General features: G+C 33.3%; 1 protein-coding gene across 1 annotated transcript; it reads left to right on the top strand.

The window, feature by feature from the left end:
* Window positions 1-2347: 2347 nt before the first annotated feature.
* On the top strand, window positions 2348-2815 carry LOC124358260. Its single transcript, XM_046810554.1, has one exon. The coding sequence runs from the start codon at window positions 2348-2350 to the stop codon at window positions 2813-2815; it is 468 nt and encodes a 155-aa protein (XP_046666510.1).
* Window positions 2816-17906: the final 15091 nt, after the last annotated feature.

The raw sequence follows: 17906 nt of genomic DNA, 5'->3' as shown, positions 1-17906 counted from the left end.
GTGTTTGTGCACTTCTGGTTCAAGTGAATTATATTTCCAGTGCCGATGTCGAGTTTGCTTTGTTGCCACGATCAAGAAAATCTGTGTATGTTTATAGCCATCATACACTTACATGTAATTTATTATAAAGTGGTCTAACACTCAAACTTTAAGTTCAATTAGAAATTTATCTTCAAGACAAATATACATCATAACTTCAATATAGTGTTTGGTTATTTAATATACATAACTGTCTCGTAATTGCAGTTTTTAGTGTGCAGGCGCTTTGAAAACTTGTATCTTTTGCAGCACTGCCTGGTTGCGAATTACATCAATGGGCATAATATATAAACCTTCTCTGTGGGAAAATACATATACATACAAATTTTCATAATGGTCGGTTAAATAGTTTACGATTTCATAAAGGACAAACACACAAACAATTATATATATATATATATATATATATATATATACTAGCGGGCCCGGCGCGCTTTGCTGCGCATTTCAATAATTTTTTGCAAAAGTTGCCCGCGGCTTCGCACGCAATTTCCCGTTGAAAACAGTACACTATATTCACTTATTCTTTTTCTATCACATTCTAAACATTGCTGAGATAATTGATAGTCGTTCCATCGTGAGCCTCTTGGGCGTATTATGAAGGTATGTACCATATTCATGCCTCTATCTAGCTGTTACCCACGGCTTCGCACGCAAATCTTAAGAACCGAAGTCCTTATATTACTTAATAAATTTTTTTTTTACTATAATAAATTTTAGATTAAATTAGTTATATCTCCGATGCCACGATTGAGCTTGCTTTGTTGTCTCGATCGAGAGAATATGTACACACGGAGTTTTGAGAACCATACTTCTGTCAAAAAAAACAACTAAGGTTGATTTTATAACATTCTTTATATTTGTAGCCAACGTAAGATAGTAATTATGATATCTGCATTACTCTTCTGATCAAGCATGAGCATGGTTTATATTAAATAAATATTGCAGTTAAAGGTGAATTTTTACGTCAAATTTGAATTGTATTATCTGGATAGTAAAGTCTATGTTTAACAGTGATTGCAAAAACAGTTTAAACAAAATTTGTCGTTTCTCTTAAGCTTACTCTATGCTTTAAAACTATAAGTGTAATATATGTTTACAAAGAACAGCTGATTAAAAATTTGAAAAGACGTTAACATATGTTTGCTGCAATGCATTTCTTATGGGTATTTCTGTAACCAGTGGGGCGGAATCCTGAATCGGGAAAGGGATGGGCATAGCTTATAAACCTTCTCCGTGGAAAAATACATATACGTACAAATTTTCATCATGATCGGTCCAATAGTTCACGATTCCATAAAGGACAAACATACAAACATTCATTTTTATATATATATATATATATAGATAACAGTCCAAATCCGATTGCAAAATCCGCACACCAAGCACTGTGAAAAGCTTTCTAATTCTGCTAAATTACATTATTGATTATTATAATCATAACTATTTTAAAAGAGTGGTTAACATGGTTAGTTGCAAAAGTAGTTATCGATAGTAGCAAATGGGACATCCATGGATTTTTAATTAGTACATGTGGGGAAAAGTGGTTGAATGGAAACATTCATAGACTAACAGAAAGGTTTTGATATATTATTAAGGAGTCAATATTCCATTTCCTCAGTAGCATGCATTTAATTGACTTCTTCTAAGATTCCTAATCGAGGTAGTGTTAGAATCAGTGCCTTCCAAATAGGTCGTTACCAGTCGCTCGAGCTGTGCGGTCGCTATCTCTGTCTGTACGAGACTCAAAGGTCAACTGCGGCACGTGTGGTGATCGGCTTGTTCAGACAATCTATATTTATTGTAAAAGTTCATTTTTTACAATAAAATGCCGGTTATCTGCGGTGTGTGCGGTTCCGAATGTAGCAGTGAAAATGAATCGATTAAATATGTTGGATTGTGCCAAAGTGTTTTCCACCTAACCTGTATTTCTGAAGAAAATCAGGACTCTATTAAAACTCGAAGTGCGAAAAGGGATTGGCAGTGCGCTGTTTGCAGACCTGTCAAGTCTACATCAATAGCAAGTAGTAGATCTACTCCAGCAACCCCTGTCACCAAAGAATTTCTAATACAAACTTTGGAGGCATTTAAATCTGAAATGTTTGTAGAGTTGAGGCGTAATGCTAAGGAGTTCACCGAGTTTCGTACCTCTCTAGATTTTTTCTCTGAGAAAATTGACAAGAGCAATGAGTTGATGGAGGAGTTAAAGCTAGCCTGAAATAAACAGAAAAAGGAAATGGAAGAAATAAAAGAAGAAAACAGAGTCCTAAAGAAATCCGTTGCCACTTTGGAACAAAGATTAAGAAATATGGAGCAGTATTCTAGACAGACCAACATTGAAATTAACGGTGTCCCAGAAACAAACGGAGAGAATATGGAGGAGTTGCTAAAGGATGTTGCGAGCTCAATCGGTCTGGAACTGAAGAAGGAGAGGGTGATCGCAGCTCACAGGGTGCCAACATTCAGCCGAAACAGAACACCGCCAATCATCGTGAAGTTCACGACGAGGCAGGACCGGGATGACTGGCTCCAAGCCTTCAAGGAGGTACGACCAATAACTGCGGACAAGACCAATCGGCACTTCAACAAGGACAAGGTCTTCATAAACGAGCACCTGTCACCTGAAAATAAACAGCTTCTAGGCAGAGTCAAGGAGGCAGCACGGTCCAAGGGATACAAGTATGTGTGGAGCAGGGAGGGAAAGATTTTTGTGAGGAGGGAAAATGGAGAGAAGTGCATCAGGATCGATGTTTCGGACGACTTGGGTAAGCTGTGAACCAAGCGAAAGTAGTGAGGCAAGTGAAGTAATATGTGAGTTAAATAATACTGAATAAATATTACGAAAATAATAGTTAGAAAACTACTTAGAAAATGTTTGTTTGTTTTACTGTATTATTTATTAGCCTAGAATGCTAGTTTACTTTATTCAAGCATATGCTTATGTATTTTTGTTGTTTTGTTTTTTTCTTACACTGAATTATGGTAGACAAATGTGTAATTCTAAATAGTATAAATGATAGTTTTTTTCTCTTCCAACTCCAACAGTTTAAATATATTTCACATAAATATTAGGAGTTTAAGGAGACATTTTGACACTTTCATGGCCAATGTACATACGTTAAATAATTCGATAGATATTATTGTTATGACTGAAATATGGATTTATAAAGAGGAAGTATCACATTATAAAATTACTGGTTATAAACCATTTTATAAAACAAACGAGCAGTATAGAGCAGGAGGCGTAATTGTTTACATTCAAGATGATATTTTAGTTCGAGATGGGGGTTAACCATTGAATCAGCTGATATGTTAGTTTTAGAAATTAAGTTTAGAAATATTATGTTTAACTTACTTAGCTTGTACAGGTTACACAGTTTCTCTGTAAACAATTTTTTATTTGATTTAGAAAACATCATTCCAAATTTAAGTTATAACGTAATTTATATAGGCGATATCAATCTAGATATTTTGGTTAATAATAACATAAGCAGCAGTTATCTGTCGCTTATGAATAATAACGGATTCTTATGTTTGATTGATAAGTTTAACAGAGGAAATAATGATTCTGCTTCCTGTATTGATCACCTATTTATTCGATTTAAAAACTCCAATTTGTTTAGGGCTGCAATATTTAATGTTGACATACCGGATCATTTTTTAATAGGCCTCGTTGCAATTTTTGAGAACGAAATAAACAATGTCCATAAGGATGTCATATTAACCAAGAAAATTCTGGATTTTGAAAGCTTAAAAAATCAACTTAGTGATTTAACGATTTGGAATAATGTATTACAAAGTACTGATGTAAATGAAGCATTGAATGAGTTTTATGAGATTCTTTATAAGCACATTGAGGACCACAGTCAGATTAAATTTTGTAGACCTGGAGTGGTGAGGGCAAAAATGAGAAGTCCATGGATAAATGAACGAATAATAAAGAAAATTAAAATAAGAAATAAACTGGCAATCAAGAACAGAAGTAGGCCGTATGACACACATTTGAAACAATATTACACGCGCTTTAAAGAAAAACTAGACAATGAAATTGTGGAAATAAAAAATTATTATTATAGGCCCTTATTCGAATTGCAAGAGGGGAATATTGCTGGTCAGTGGAAGTTAATAAATAGTTTTACAGATAAGAAGGATCAACAATCGATAGCTCAGATAAGAGATGAACAGGGTAACACAATATCTGATCCGGTAACAATGGCGCAGATGTTCAATGAATACTTCGTATCTGCACCGGGCAAAGTCGAGTCAGGCCTACCTGGGGGCAATGGTCTTGATACTTCTGGTTTTTACAATTGCCACAATTCTTTATTCTTAAAGCCAGTTTTTAGCGAAGAGGTGTTAAAAATAATTAATAATTTAAAAAATAAAAAGTCAACTGGATGCGATTTTCTTTCTGTACATCTGATAAAAAGTGTTGGATTCGTTATAGCAGCATTAATAAATTTGAGTTTAAGCAGTGGTGTTTTCCCAAGTAAACTGAAAGAGTCAATATTGTTGTGCCCTTTCATAAGAAAGGCTCGAAAGACAATTCAACATTACAGACCGATTGCTCTTTTATCTGTAATATCCAAGATTATAGAGAAATGCATGAAAGACAGGTTGATTGATTTTTAAACAATAAACACTTCTTTAGTCCTAATTAGTATGGTTTTATCAAAGGGAAAAACACAGAAGGAGCTATATTAACATTTGTAGATCAAATTTACATTAGTTTCAATAACAACTATAAAGCAGCTGGAGTTTTTATTGATTTTTGTAAGGTATTTGACCTGGTTAACTATAACATTGTATTTAAAAAATTGGAACTCTTAGGAGTAAGAGGTAATACTTTAAACTGGTTTGCAGGCTAACTTGAAAATCGAGAACAGAAAGTTAAAATATCAAATGCATTCAGTAACGCAAAGATTGTTAATATAGGCGTCCCCCAAGGCTCCGTTCTTGGTCCAACGTTGTTTCTAATTCTCATAAATGACTTGCTGAGTTTACCATTAAATGGAAAACTCATAGGGTTTGCTGATGATATTGCGATTAGATATTCTGAAAAACAATAGGAAAACATCTGGAATCATATTAGAGAACATTTGATAAAAGTCAGGAAATGGTGTGAAAACAACAGAATGGTCTTGAATGCCTCTAAAACTAAGTTTATAAATTTTGACTTAAAAGGATACCAATTCAATAATGTGCTAAAATTTCATAGATTAGATTGTCAAGCAATTTCAAACTGCAATTGTGAAATTATCGAACAAGTTGAACAAATTAAATATTTAGGAATAAGCATTGATGAAAAACTGAGTTGGAAACCGCATATAAACAGCATTCAAGTAGGTTTAAGAAGAAATATCAGAAATTTTTATTTTTTAAGGAAATTTATTGATGATAAATTAACGAGAACACTTTATTTTGCACTAATTCATTCTAAATTGAATTATGGTATAGAAAAATGGGGAGCTGCTGACAAATATAACCATACAACCGTTGAATGTAACACAAAACCACTTCGTAAGAATAATTGCAAAAAGGAAAAGATATGAATCTGCATTAACTATTTATAAATATCTAAGAATATTACCACTGAAATATTTATTTTTATCCAAAGTATTACAAATCTTCTATGAGAAAATTGGAAACAGGAACGACAGAGTTTATCAAAGAACAAGAGGTGACATACTGGGGCTGTTCATGAGACCGAAGGTAAATAAGTCAATTTTCAAAAAAAGTTTTTCTTTTTTTGGGTCCAAAATCTTTTAATCTTTTGCCTTTACGAAATAAAAATTGTAAAAATAGAAAGAAATTCGAGAATAAATTGAAAAGTTGGCTTTTAAATGTTATTAATATTGATAGCTTTTTTCAAATTTTAGTTTAGGAATTTGTACAGTTTTATATTAAAGGATTGTAATTTGTAAATTTATAACTAAAAAATGTTATGTTTAAAATAATGTTAATGTAATCTATAATAACTGTGGGGTGTGCACACTGCAGATTAACCGCACGATGTACTTGTTAAGATTCGACTGATCATTATACAATTAAGTACAACTTTCAGTTGAGCTAGCCACGCTTACTGGATACTGTGGCTAGTAATTCCTACCAGTACTGATGTCAATTTTTGTTAATTATATTTTCTGGAATAAAGTATATTCTATATTCTAGGTGCAAGACAAGTACTTCACTTCGACCAGTAGCACTTGGATGGCGACTTCAGGACAAGTAACCATGTCTCAATATTGTTGCTCGCATGATGCATTGTTGTCACACAACTCGTTATGATCTCAACAAACCTCACAACACTCTCCGAGATGTTGAGTACGAGTAGACAGTGGAACAGGAGCGGTTGTTGGATCCCTGAACTGTAAGTCTAATATTGGCTTGTAAAACATAAAATAATCAGTGTTTTTTTAGACGGATAAGAAGCAGGAGGTCTTAGAGAGTAAAGGTTTAATTTCTGAGATTGAATGAATAACCCAGGAACTATTTTCTTCAGATAAACTGTCTATCAATTTGTATGTAATTAGAAATGTCTGTGTGAGGTCAAAAAAGTGATATCACTGACATTGGTTAACTTGTAGGCTATGTGATGCAGAGGATGTAATATGATATTTCGAGTACTGGTATTAGTTTTTAAATAATAGTCATAACCGTAGAATAACAATTAGAAGTTTAAAAATGCGGGGAAGCAAGCCCTTCCATTTGTATTGTCTGATACAAATGAGGATACATGGAGATTTCCTCATGATATTATTTACATGATAAATTAAAGTGATTCTGAGTACAACCTCTTGTATGTAACCATAAAAAAAGAAGAAACAGAAAAGAAAGCTCTCTTGTATAAGAACGTAAAATATTCATGACATGGAATGCTTTCTTTGAAACTCAGGTTTAGGTTTTCAACTCAGCCAGATGGTTTGAATCTGCATTTAGAACAAAACAATTTGTGAAGAATCAAGCGTTAGTCCATGTTCGGAATAAATTATCGGCTCTCAGATGTAAAACAGAGCGGTCGATCCACGCTGAGCCACGTTATATGTTCAAAGCTAGTTACCACATTTTGGGCTCTCCATGATTTAGCATAGTTATTCTTATTGTCTTAAAATTTTTACTTAGATTTTAAAACCTCTCAAACATCATTTATAATTATATCAAAATCAAATCAAATATGAATATATATATATATATATATATATATATATATATATATATATATATATATATATATATATATATATATATATATTTATGTCTTTTGTTTTTGGTTTGAGTTCTGTTTATATGTTTTAATTCAGTGTGTTCCGATGAAGGGTTGTGTCAACTCGATAATTAAACATGAGCACTGAATTTTTGTTTCTGTTTTTGTGTACACTTTAAAGTACTTCGAAGAGTATATATGTATGTATGTGTATATATATATATATATATATATATATATAAAATTTTCAATTAACATTGAATCACAAAAAGTACTTGCTCCGCCGGAACTCGAACCCGGATCTCTCACTTGCCGGGTGAATGTGCGTGCTACCATTACACCACAAAGCCCTTACTTTTTACGATTCAATTATTTTGTATTTGGCCGTTTCTTTCACATATGTGTTTAAATAACCAAACTAACATATGATCAGAAGACCAAATACCTGTCAAATGACTTCTATTTACATTCATTAAATTTGTATAAGTGGCAATAGCCTGATTTAATTTTCAATAAACATTGAATTACAAAAAGTACTTGCTCCGCCGGGACTCGAACCCGGATCTCTCACTTGCCGGGTGAATGTGCTACCATTACACCACAAAGCCCTTATTTTTTACGATTCAATTATTTTGTGTTTGGCCATTTCTTTCACATGACTTCTATTTACATTCATTATATTTGTATAAGTGGCAATAGCCTGATTTAATTTTCAATAAACATTGAATCACAAAACATTAATATATATATCTATATATTATATTAATATATAATTTAAACACACACACACACACACACACACACACACACACACACACACACACACACACACACACACACACACACACACACACACACACATGTCATTAGGTAGCCGATAAATCCCAAATAGCGTTCAAAACATTAATATCCGTAATTATTAGCTCTTAATCTTTCTTAGAAAAGCAGGAGTATTCCGGTTATTTGGAAGTCGATAAATATCAAGTTATTACCACTTTTTTAGTTTCCACCATCTTCCTCTATTTTATGTGAAGACCAACAGTCATTGTTATAAAAGCAGGAATATTCCGGTTATTTGGATGCCGGTAAATCCCAAGCAGCGTTACATAATTTTTAACGGACGGGAATTATTATCACTTTTGTTAGTTTTTCATCTCCTTTTCTCAGGTTTTTAGTGTGTAAACCAGCAGTCATTGTTTTAATGCATGAGCCTATTCCCGTTTATTTTGAGCGTATACAGTACATCCCAAGCAGTGTTCCAAATTTTTAAACGGACGGGAAAAATTATTAAGCACTGCATGTTAGTTTTTTCATCTCCTTTTCTCAGTTTTTATTATGTGTAAACCAGCAGACCATTGTTTGTAAAGTCAGAGAGCATTCCCGTTTTTAATTTGGTATAACAGTACAATCCCATATCAGTTTGTTCAAATTTTTAAAACGTGAACGTCAAAAATCGCACATGTTAGTAAATATAATCACAGCACAAAACACAATTTATCGTGTCACACCAGCATCATTGTCCAATTGTTAAAAGCAGGCAGCCATTCCGTTTATTTGGTATAGACAGATAACATCCCAAGCAGAGTTCAAGCAAAAACCCTGGCACGGGATTATTAGCAACTATAACTTCCCAAGTTTTAATGTGTAAAGAACCCAGCAGTCATTAGACCACCACAACATGCAGGAGCCATCCCGACCAATGTGATCCCAATGACATTCCGTGTCTCAAATTTAATAACAAAGGTACTCCCTGGTTAGTTTTCATCTCCTTTCTCAGTTTTATGTGTAAACCAGCAAATCACTTCCTGTTAAAGCAGGAGCATTTCCGTTAAACTTGGTATACAGTACCACCAGTGTTTCAATCATTTTAACCCACAGTATTAGCACTATGTATTAAACCAGCAGGACATCAGTTTTAATGTGAAAACCAGCCAGTCTTGTTTGTAAAGCAGACTTCCGTTTTATTTATGGTAATACAGTACATCCCAAGCAGTGTTCAAAATTTTAACCGGACGTGAATTTATAAGCACTTTTTAGGTTTTTCATCTTCCTTTTCACAGTTTATAATGTGTAAACCAGCAGTCATATGGTTTGTAAAGCATGATCATTTCCCCGTATTTAATTTGGTAATAACATGTATCATCCCAAGCAGTGTTGCCAAATTGTTCAAACGGACGTGGATTATTAGCACTTGTTAGTTTTCATCTCCTTTCTCAGCTTTTAATATGTGTCAAACCAGCAGTCATTGTTTGTAAAGCAGGAGCATTCCGTTTAATTTGGTATACAGTAACAGTCCCAAGCAGTGTACAAATTTTTAAAACGGACGGGATTATTAGCACTTGTTAGTTTTCATCTCCAATTTCTCAGTTTTATGTGTAACACCAGCAGTCATTGTTTGTAAAGCAGGAGCATTCCGTTTATTTTGGTATACAGTACAATCCCAAGCTGTGTTCCAATTTTAAAAACGGATCGGGAATTATTAGCCACTTGTTAGTATACATCATCTCATTTCTCAGTGTTTATGTGTAAAACCAGCAGGGAACAAGCAGTCATTGTTTGTAAAGCAGGAGCATTTCCGTTATTTTGGTATAACAGTACATCCCAAGCACAGTTGTTCAAATTTTTAACGGACGGGATTATTAGCACTTGTTTAGTTTTTCCCATCTCCCTTTCTCAGTTTTATGTGTAAACCAGCAGTCATTGTTTGTAAAGCAAGGAGGCATTCCCGTTTATTTGGTATATACAGTACATCCCAAGCAAGCATGGTTCAAATTTTAACGGACGGGATTATTAGCAACTTGGATTTAGTTTTCATCTCCTTTTCTCAGTTTATGGTGTAAACCAGCAGTCATTGTTTGGTAAAGCAGAGCATTCCGTTATTATTAATTTTGGTATACAGTACATCCCAAGCAGTGTTCCAAAATTTTTAACTCGAGACGGGGAATTATTAGCACAGGTTAGTTTTCATCTCCTTTCTCAAGTTTTTTATGTGTAAACCAGCAGTCATTGTTTTGTAAAGCAGGAGCATTCCGTTTATTTGGTATACAGTACAATCCCAAGCAGTGTTCAAATTTTTAAACGGACGGGATTTATTAGCACTTGAAGTTAGTTTTCATCTCCTTTCTCAGTTTTATGTGTAAACCAGCAGGCATTGTTTGTAAAGCAGGAAGCATTTCCGTTTATTTGGAAAACAGTACATCCCAAGCAGGTGTTCAAATTTTAACGGACGGGATTATTAGCACTTGTTAGTTTTTTCATCTCCTTTCACAGTTTTAAAGTGGTAAACCAGCAGTCATTGTTTGTAAAGCAGGAGCATCAGTCCGTTATTATTGGTATACTCATGTACGATCCCAAGCAGTGTTCAAATTTTTAACGGACCGGATTATTACACTAGCGCAATGAGACCCCACTTAGTTAGTCTTTCATCCTCTCATTTCTCAGTTTTAATGTGTAAACCAGCATCATTGGTTTGTTAAAGCAGGAGCACTTCCGTTTTTATTTGGTAATACAAGTAACATCCCAAGCAGTGGTTCAAATTATAACGGACCGAGGATTATTAAAGGCACTATGTTAGTGTTTCATACTCCTTTCTCAGTTTTATGTGTAAAACCAGCAGTCATTGTTTTTGTAAAGCAGGAAGTCATCAATCCCGTTTATTTGGGTAATACAGTACATTCCCAAGCAGTGTTTTCAAATATTTAAACGGACGGGATTAATTAGCACTTGTTAGTTTTCATCGTCCCTTTCTTCAGATTTTATGTGGTAGAACCAGCATCATTGTTTGTAAAGCAGGAGCATTCCGTTTATTTGGTATACAGTAACATCCCAAGCAGTGTTTCAAATTTTAACGGCCGGGATTATTAGATCACTTGTTAGGATTTCTCATCTCCTTTCTCAGTTTTATAGTGTAAAACCAAGCAGTCATTAGTTTGGTAAAAGCAAGGAGCATTCCGTTTATTTGGTATAACAGTACAATCCCCAAGCAGTTGTTCAAAATTGTTAACGGACGGGATTTATTAAGCACTGGTTAAGTTTTCATCTCCTTTTCTCAGTTTTATGTGTAAACCAGCAGTCCATTGTTTGTAAATGCAGAGAGCAATTCCGTTTATTTGGTATAACAGTAACATCCCCAAGCATGTTTTCTAAAATTTTTAAACGGACGGGATTATTAAGCACTGGATAAGTTAGTTTTCATCTCCTTTTCCTCAGTTATTATGTTTAAACCAGACAGTCATTTTTGTAAAGCAGGAGCATTCCGTTTATTTGGTATACAGTAAACATCCCGAAGACAGTGTTCAAATTTTTAACGGACGTGGATTATTAGCACTTGTTAGTTTTTTCATCTCCTTTCTCAGTTATTATGTGTAAACCAGCAGTCATTGTTTGTAAAGCAGGAGCATTCCGTTTATTTGGTATACAGTACATATCCCAAGCAGTGGTTTCAAATTTTTAACGACGGGAATTATTAGCACTTGTTATGTTTTTTTCATCTCCCTTTCTCAGTTTTATGTGTTAAAACCAGCAGTCATTGTTTGTAAAGCAGGAGCATTCCGTTTATTTTGGTAATACAGTACATCCCAAGCAGTGTTCACAATTTTAAACGGACGGGATTATTATGCACTTGTTTAGTTTTCCATCTCCTTTCCTCAGGTTTATGTGTAAACCAGCATTCATTGTTTTGTAAAGCAGGAAGCAATTCCGTTTTATTTGGTATATACAGTACATCCCAAGCAGTGTTCAAATTATTTAACGGACGGGATTATTAGCACCTTGTTTAGTTTTTCATCTCATTCTATTTCTCCAGTTCTTTATGTGTAAACAGCAGTCATTGAGTTTGTAAAGCCAGGAGCATTCCGTTTATTATGTGGTTTGGTATAACAGTACCATCCCAAGACAGTGGTTCCAAATTTTAACGGAACGGGATTATTACGCACTTGTTAGTCTTTCCATCTCCTTTCCTCAGTTTTTAATGTGTGTAAAACCAGCAGTCATTGTTTGTAAAGCAGGAGCATTCCGTTTATTTGGTCATAACAGGTACATCCCCAAGCATGTGTCAAAATTTTTATCGGACGGATTATTAGCCACTTGGTTAGTTTTTCATCCTCCTTTCCTCATGTTTTTATGTGTAAACCAAGCAGTCCAATGTTTGTAAAGCAGGAGCCATTCCCGTTTATTTGGTATATCAGTAACATCCCAAGCAGTGTTTCAAAATTTTAACGGGACGGGATTCTTAATAGCACTTGGTTTAGTTTTTCATCTCCTTTCACAGTTTTCTGTATAAACCAGCAGTCCATTGTTTGTATAAGCAGGAGCATTCCGTTTAGTTTGGGTAGTACAAGTACATCCCAGAGCAATCAGTGTTCAAATATTTTAACGGACGGGATTATTAGCACTTGTTAAGTTTTCATCTCCGTTTCTCAGTTTTAAAATAAAAAAAAAATAAAAAAAAAAAAAAAAAAAAAAAAAAAAAAAAAAAAAAAAAAAAAAAAAACAAAAAAATGTGTAAACCAGCAGTCATTGTTTTTGTAAAGCAGGAGCATTCCGTTTATTTGGTATACAGTACATCCCAAGCAGTGTTCAAATTCAATGGACGTGCCTATTATAATTTGTTAGTTTCCATTTTCTTTCTAATTTTTATTATAGAGTAGTACTCATTGTTTGAAAAGTAGAAAAATTTCAGTTATTAGGGAGCAGCTAAATCCTGATTAGCACCCAGTTTAATTAATAGATTTGGTTACAACCTCTTGTTACTTACTTTCTCTAAATTTTATGAGTAAACCAGCAGTCATTGTGAGAAAAGCAGGTGAATGCCGGCTATTTGGGAGCCGGTAAATCCTGATTAGCACCGAGTTTAATTAATAGATTTGGTTACTACCCCTTGTTACTTAGTTTCTGTCAATTTTATGAGTAAACCAGCAGTCATTGTGAGAAAAGCAGGTGAATGCCGGCTATTTGGGAGCCGGTAAATCCTGATTAGCACCCAGTTTAATTAATAGATTTGGTTACTACCTCTTGTTACTTACTTTCTGTAAATTTTATGAGTAAGCCAGCAGTCATTGTGAGAAAAGCAGGTGAATGCCGGCTATTTGGGAGCCGGTAAATCCTGATTAGCACCGAGTTTAATTAATAGATTTGGTTACAACCTCTTGTTACTTACTTTCTCTAAATTTTATGAGTAAACCAGCAGTCATTGTGAGAAAAGCAGGTGAATGCCGGCTATTTGGGAGCCGGTAAATCCTGATTAGCACCGAGTTTAATTAATAGATTTGGTTACTACCCCTTGTTACTTAGTTTCTGTCAATTTTATGAGTAAACCAGCAGTCATTGTGAGAAAAGCAGGTGAATGCCGGCTATTTGGGAGCCGGTAAATCCTGATTAGCACCGAGTTTAATTAATAGATTTGGTTACTACCCCTTGTTACTTAGTTTCTGTCAATTTTATGAGTAAACCAGCAGTCATTGTGAGAAAAGCAGGTGAATGCCGGCTATTTGGGAGCCGGTAAATCCTGATTAGCACCCAGTTTAATTAATAGATTTGGTTACTACCTCTTGTTACTTACTTTCTGTAAATTTTATGAGTAAGCCAGCAGTCATTGTGAGAAAAGCAGGTGAATGCCGGCTATTTGGGAGCCGGTAAATCCTAGCACTTAATTGTGTTAATGGACGTGGTTAGTTACTTGTTACTTGCCACCTTCTTTCTCATTTACACAATTTGCAATACATTTTCAAATCATTAGGGAAATAAGAGTTGATTAAATTATATTTTGTAAACAAATAACGAATCGAGTGGGTTAGAGTTATCTAACCGAATAAATATTTAGTTACCACCCTTTTTTGACACTTTATTAAAATAATAGTGGGAGTATACTAATGAAAATAAATTAGAAGTTAATAGAGGTTTTATAAAGCTCTGTACTTGTATTTTCGCATAATATGAGACATATAATTAAATTTCATATGTGCTATTTAAAAATCCTATTGTTTATGTTTTTTTTCTTTTTAAGTTAATAAGATTTATCATTGATATAACATTCTTACAGTGATTTAACATATATAAAACCCAAAGAAATACATGAAAAGCTATGGTCGATGTAAATTCTGCAATACTTTCGCTGTAATTTATTTACAACACTATTAAACGCAATAAATTATCAGATATCTGCTGGACAAATAAGTAGTTCTTAAATTTTTTTTCTATATCATCATAACAATAATGAGGTGAAAGCATTTTTACACAGTGGTAGTTTAGAGTGGATGGAAAAGATACAGAAAAGAAATATGATATATTGTATGTAATAGTTGAAAGCATAGTTAGTTAGTTCAACATTATATGAAATCGATTTAAACCAAATTATTCCTTGGTATGCTTTTTAATTGAATTGGCTAAACAGTATCTCATAGTAGCTTTTTTTACTTCGCGTCTATTGTTTTACATCTTCTACTGTAAAAACATAATTATGCTTAAAGTTATTATTAGTTTAAAATAACAAAAATACTATGTCAGTGTATGGTTCAGAATCAATATGTACTGTTTTCAAAAAATGGTAGCGTAAATAATGAAGAATGCTCTGAATAAGTTGGCCGATATAAAAGCATCATTCATAATGTCAAAGAACACGATAGCTCCACTGTATTCAGCAAAGGTAGAAATGGTTTCACTGAATTCGTTATTTCGCTCTAGTGACTTGTGACCGTTTGGGACTAGCTGCAGGTTCGCACTCGCCGTTATTACTATTTGTTACAAATACAAGGAAATATGAACTGTTTATCAAGTAAAGGATGACGGTTCACTAATTGGCATTACTGAGTAGTACTCTCAGTCAGTTTTTAAATAACTTCAAGGTATTAAAAGGTTGTGGAAACCTTAGATCCGTCCTACTGTTTGTACTAAGTCACTCAATCCGAGATAAGTACGATTTGAGCTAAATTATCTCAAGTCAAGGGAAATGTGTTTTACTTTCACTAAATTCACTACAGCTCTTCAAGCTGGAAACATGAAGAAGGCCTTTTAGTTTGTTATTGCGATATAATCTTTTACAAAAGAATACTTTTTGTGTATAGAAGGTCAGAGACCTGGATGTATGTATACTGATCATAACAACAAGATACTGTGACTCATTTTCTTTTTCTATACCATAAAATCTAAACCCAAGGAACTTAATTAAATTATTTTAAACTATTTCATAAATGGCCCAAAGTTGGAGGTAGGGTAATTTTTGTGAAATTTCTAAATTTAAACATACATATTGTGAACCAAAATTTTAAATGTATAATTGCACTGAATATTTAGATGAAATAATAATTAATCCACTTAAGCTATATTTACAGGATTTGACAAAACATAAAAAATTAGTGTTAAATATTAAAACCATTGTGTTATTCTTACCTATAACATAGTCGCGTCTGAATTTTAATCCAAGTTTTACACTGATATAATTTCATGAAATGAGTTATTTTATGAAATTAGAAGAACAATTTTATGTGGGCTTTCCAAATATGAAAAATGCTCAGATTCAAACAACAAGAAATAGATGTAAACTAGAAGTTTTTTTATTAAAAATGTAATGTAAATGTAAGCTTTGCTTACATTTAGCGGTTAAAAACTCGCCAGAATCCAGAACGAAAGAAATGAATTGTATTTATGTGGTACGATAAATACAGCAATGATGGGAAGGCACTACTAATCCTTAGTAATTTCCTTGTAGAATTAGTGGACAGCATACTTTAACCCTTAAGCACCTGACGTGGGTGCTTAATTCATGTACTGAACTTAACTTGTTTTTCTCGGAAAACATTAGTATTATTGCACTAAAAAGCCCATGTATAAGTCACATTCCAACCTAGAAATCTATACTTTATAATGGTCAGATTACTCGCTTATAAGTGACGAGAAAACGATGAGCCTGGATCTTTATGGTTTTAATTTATGGAACAGATTCTAGCGGCATGAATCTCGGTATTTATCTATCACCACAGCATGCAAACAACTTAACGCAGTCAATTAACTTGTTACTGAAATACCACCGTTAAGTTAGTATTAGTTAAACTCACATTCACAGTGTTATAAAAAAGAACTATCTGTTTAGAGCTTTTGATTCAAATATTAAAAACCTATTTTTTAATCATTCCTTGAAGGTAATTCCCTGAAGACAAGAAATTGGTATCCATCCAAGAAGGAAAAACATTTTACAGAAGGAAATTTATGAAATTTTGTAGTAAAGACAAAATGAAGAGTGGGTAAAATTGGAAATGTGGATGTTTACAATAGGTACGTTAGGTATATATACAGAGGTTGGTGTGTTTTTTTTAATGATTTATGTCTTTAAGTATTAAATTTATCTAATGTAATATTATAAGAGACATGATTTTTAGTTAAAACTTATTTAAGAACATTGCATTTGTATAAAAATATTCTTATGCAGACTGTGAACATTTCATTATTTTCAAGAGTTTTATTATGCCCTGATTCTGATGAGGCCCCTAAGTTCTGATTCAAGTAGCTACTACGTATAGTTAAATGACTATAAAAATGTCATCTGTTTTCAGAAAAATATGTTGAAGAGTGATTAGAATTTTTTCTGGAAACGAGAAAAAAGTACTCTACAGAAAACCAATTAAACAATCTTATGTGGCCACCACTCTTTCATTAGAAAAGTTTGACTACATAATAATACAGGAGATTCAAATAAATTTGATCTTTCTTGCTGCATTAGATATCATGTATAATTTTCTCTACCTAAGATTTCAAGAACCAAAGTTACTGTAGAGGTGTGATTTTTGGACTCAGTCTGGTATAAAAACTGTTAGTACAACAATAGAATACTCTGGTTTACTACGTTTCCCAAAGTTACTTGGTGAACGCTATTTGTTTTATATACTTATTTGGACAAGGATATTGTTGTGACGTAAGAAAATAATGACTTTAGTATTATTTTCAAGCAACAAAACAATGATATTCAAAGGCAAGAGTCTCTTAATTTACAACTTTACACGGTAAAAACCCCCAGGCACATATTTTCTGTACTTTTATCATGGTTATTTTCATTCGTTTGCCAGATATAATTTTTAAACCCTAAATGCCACCTGTGTTATTTATATTTCGCTAACTGACTAAAATTTGTTATGGAGTTTTAATTCTGTCTACAGCCTAATATTTTATATTATTCATAAAAAATCATGTTTCACATATTGTGATATTACCATTAAAATACTTTATATGGCTTGTAGAAGTACAAGTATCTTCTAGGAAGAATATTTGGTGACGTAGGAAAGAACATTGGCTGCACAATAAATAAATAAAACGCTACCTACATCTTTGAAATATACGGAGTAAAACAAACACAAGTTATCTTTGCATTCAAGGTCTAATGTGCACATAAATGAAGAAAAATAATTTCTGAAACTTTAAAGAACGGGCATCATATATGTTTCTGCTGTAAGAATAACAATGTTTTTAATTTTGATAGGAAAGGAATGTGGGGTAAGTGTGTAATTTTTATTGTGTAAGACGTGTTAAATTTTTATTTTTGAGTTTGAGCAAATGGAAAAGGAATTGTTAGAGAAGAGTTTAACATTGTATTTATACAATTATTAAAATTAAAAGAGTTCTCGTTTTACTGGGTGGATTTAAGGCAAAGTAACTCTTTCTATAACTTTATGAGGCA

Source organism: Homalodisca vitripennis, chromosome 3, assembly GCF_021130785.1.
Source record: "Homalodisca vitripennis isolate AUS2020 chromosome 3, UT_GWSS_2.1, whole genome shotgun sequence".
NCBI lineage: Eukaryota > Metazoa > Arthropoda > Insecta > Hemiptera > Cicadellidae > Homalodisca > Homalodisca vitripennis.
The sequence above is the reverse complement of the archived record's forward strand: the minus strand, read 5'-3'. Positions and strand labels throughout refer to the sequence as shown.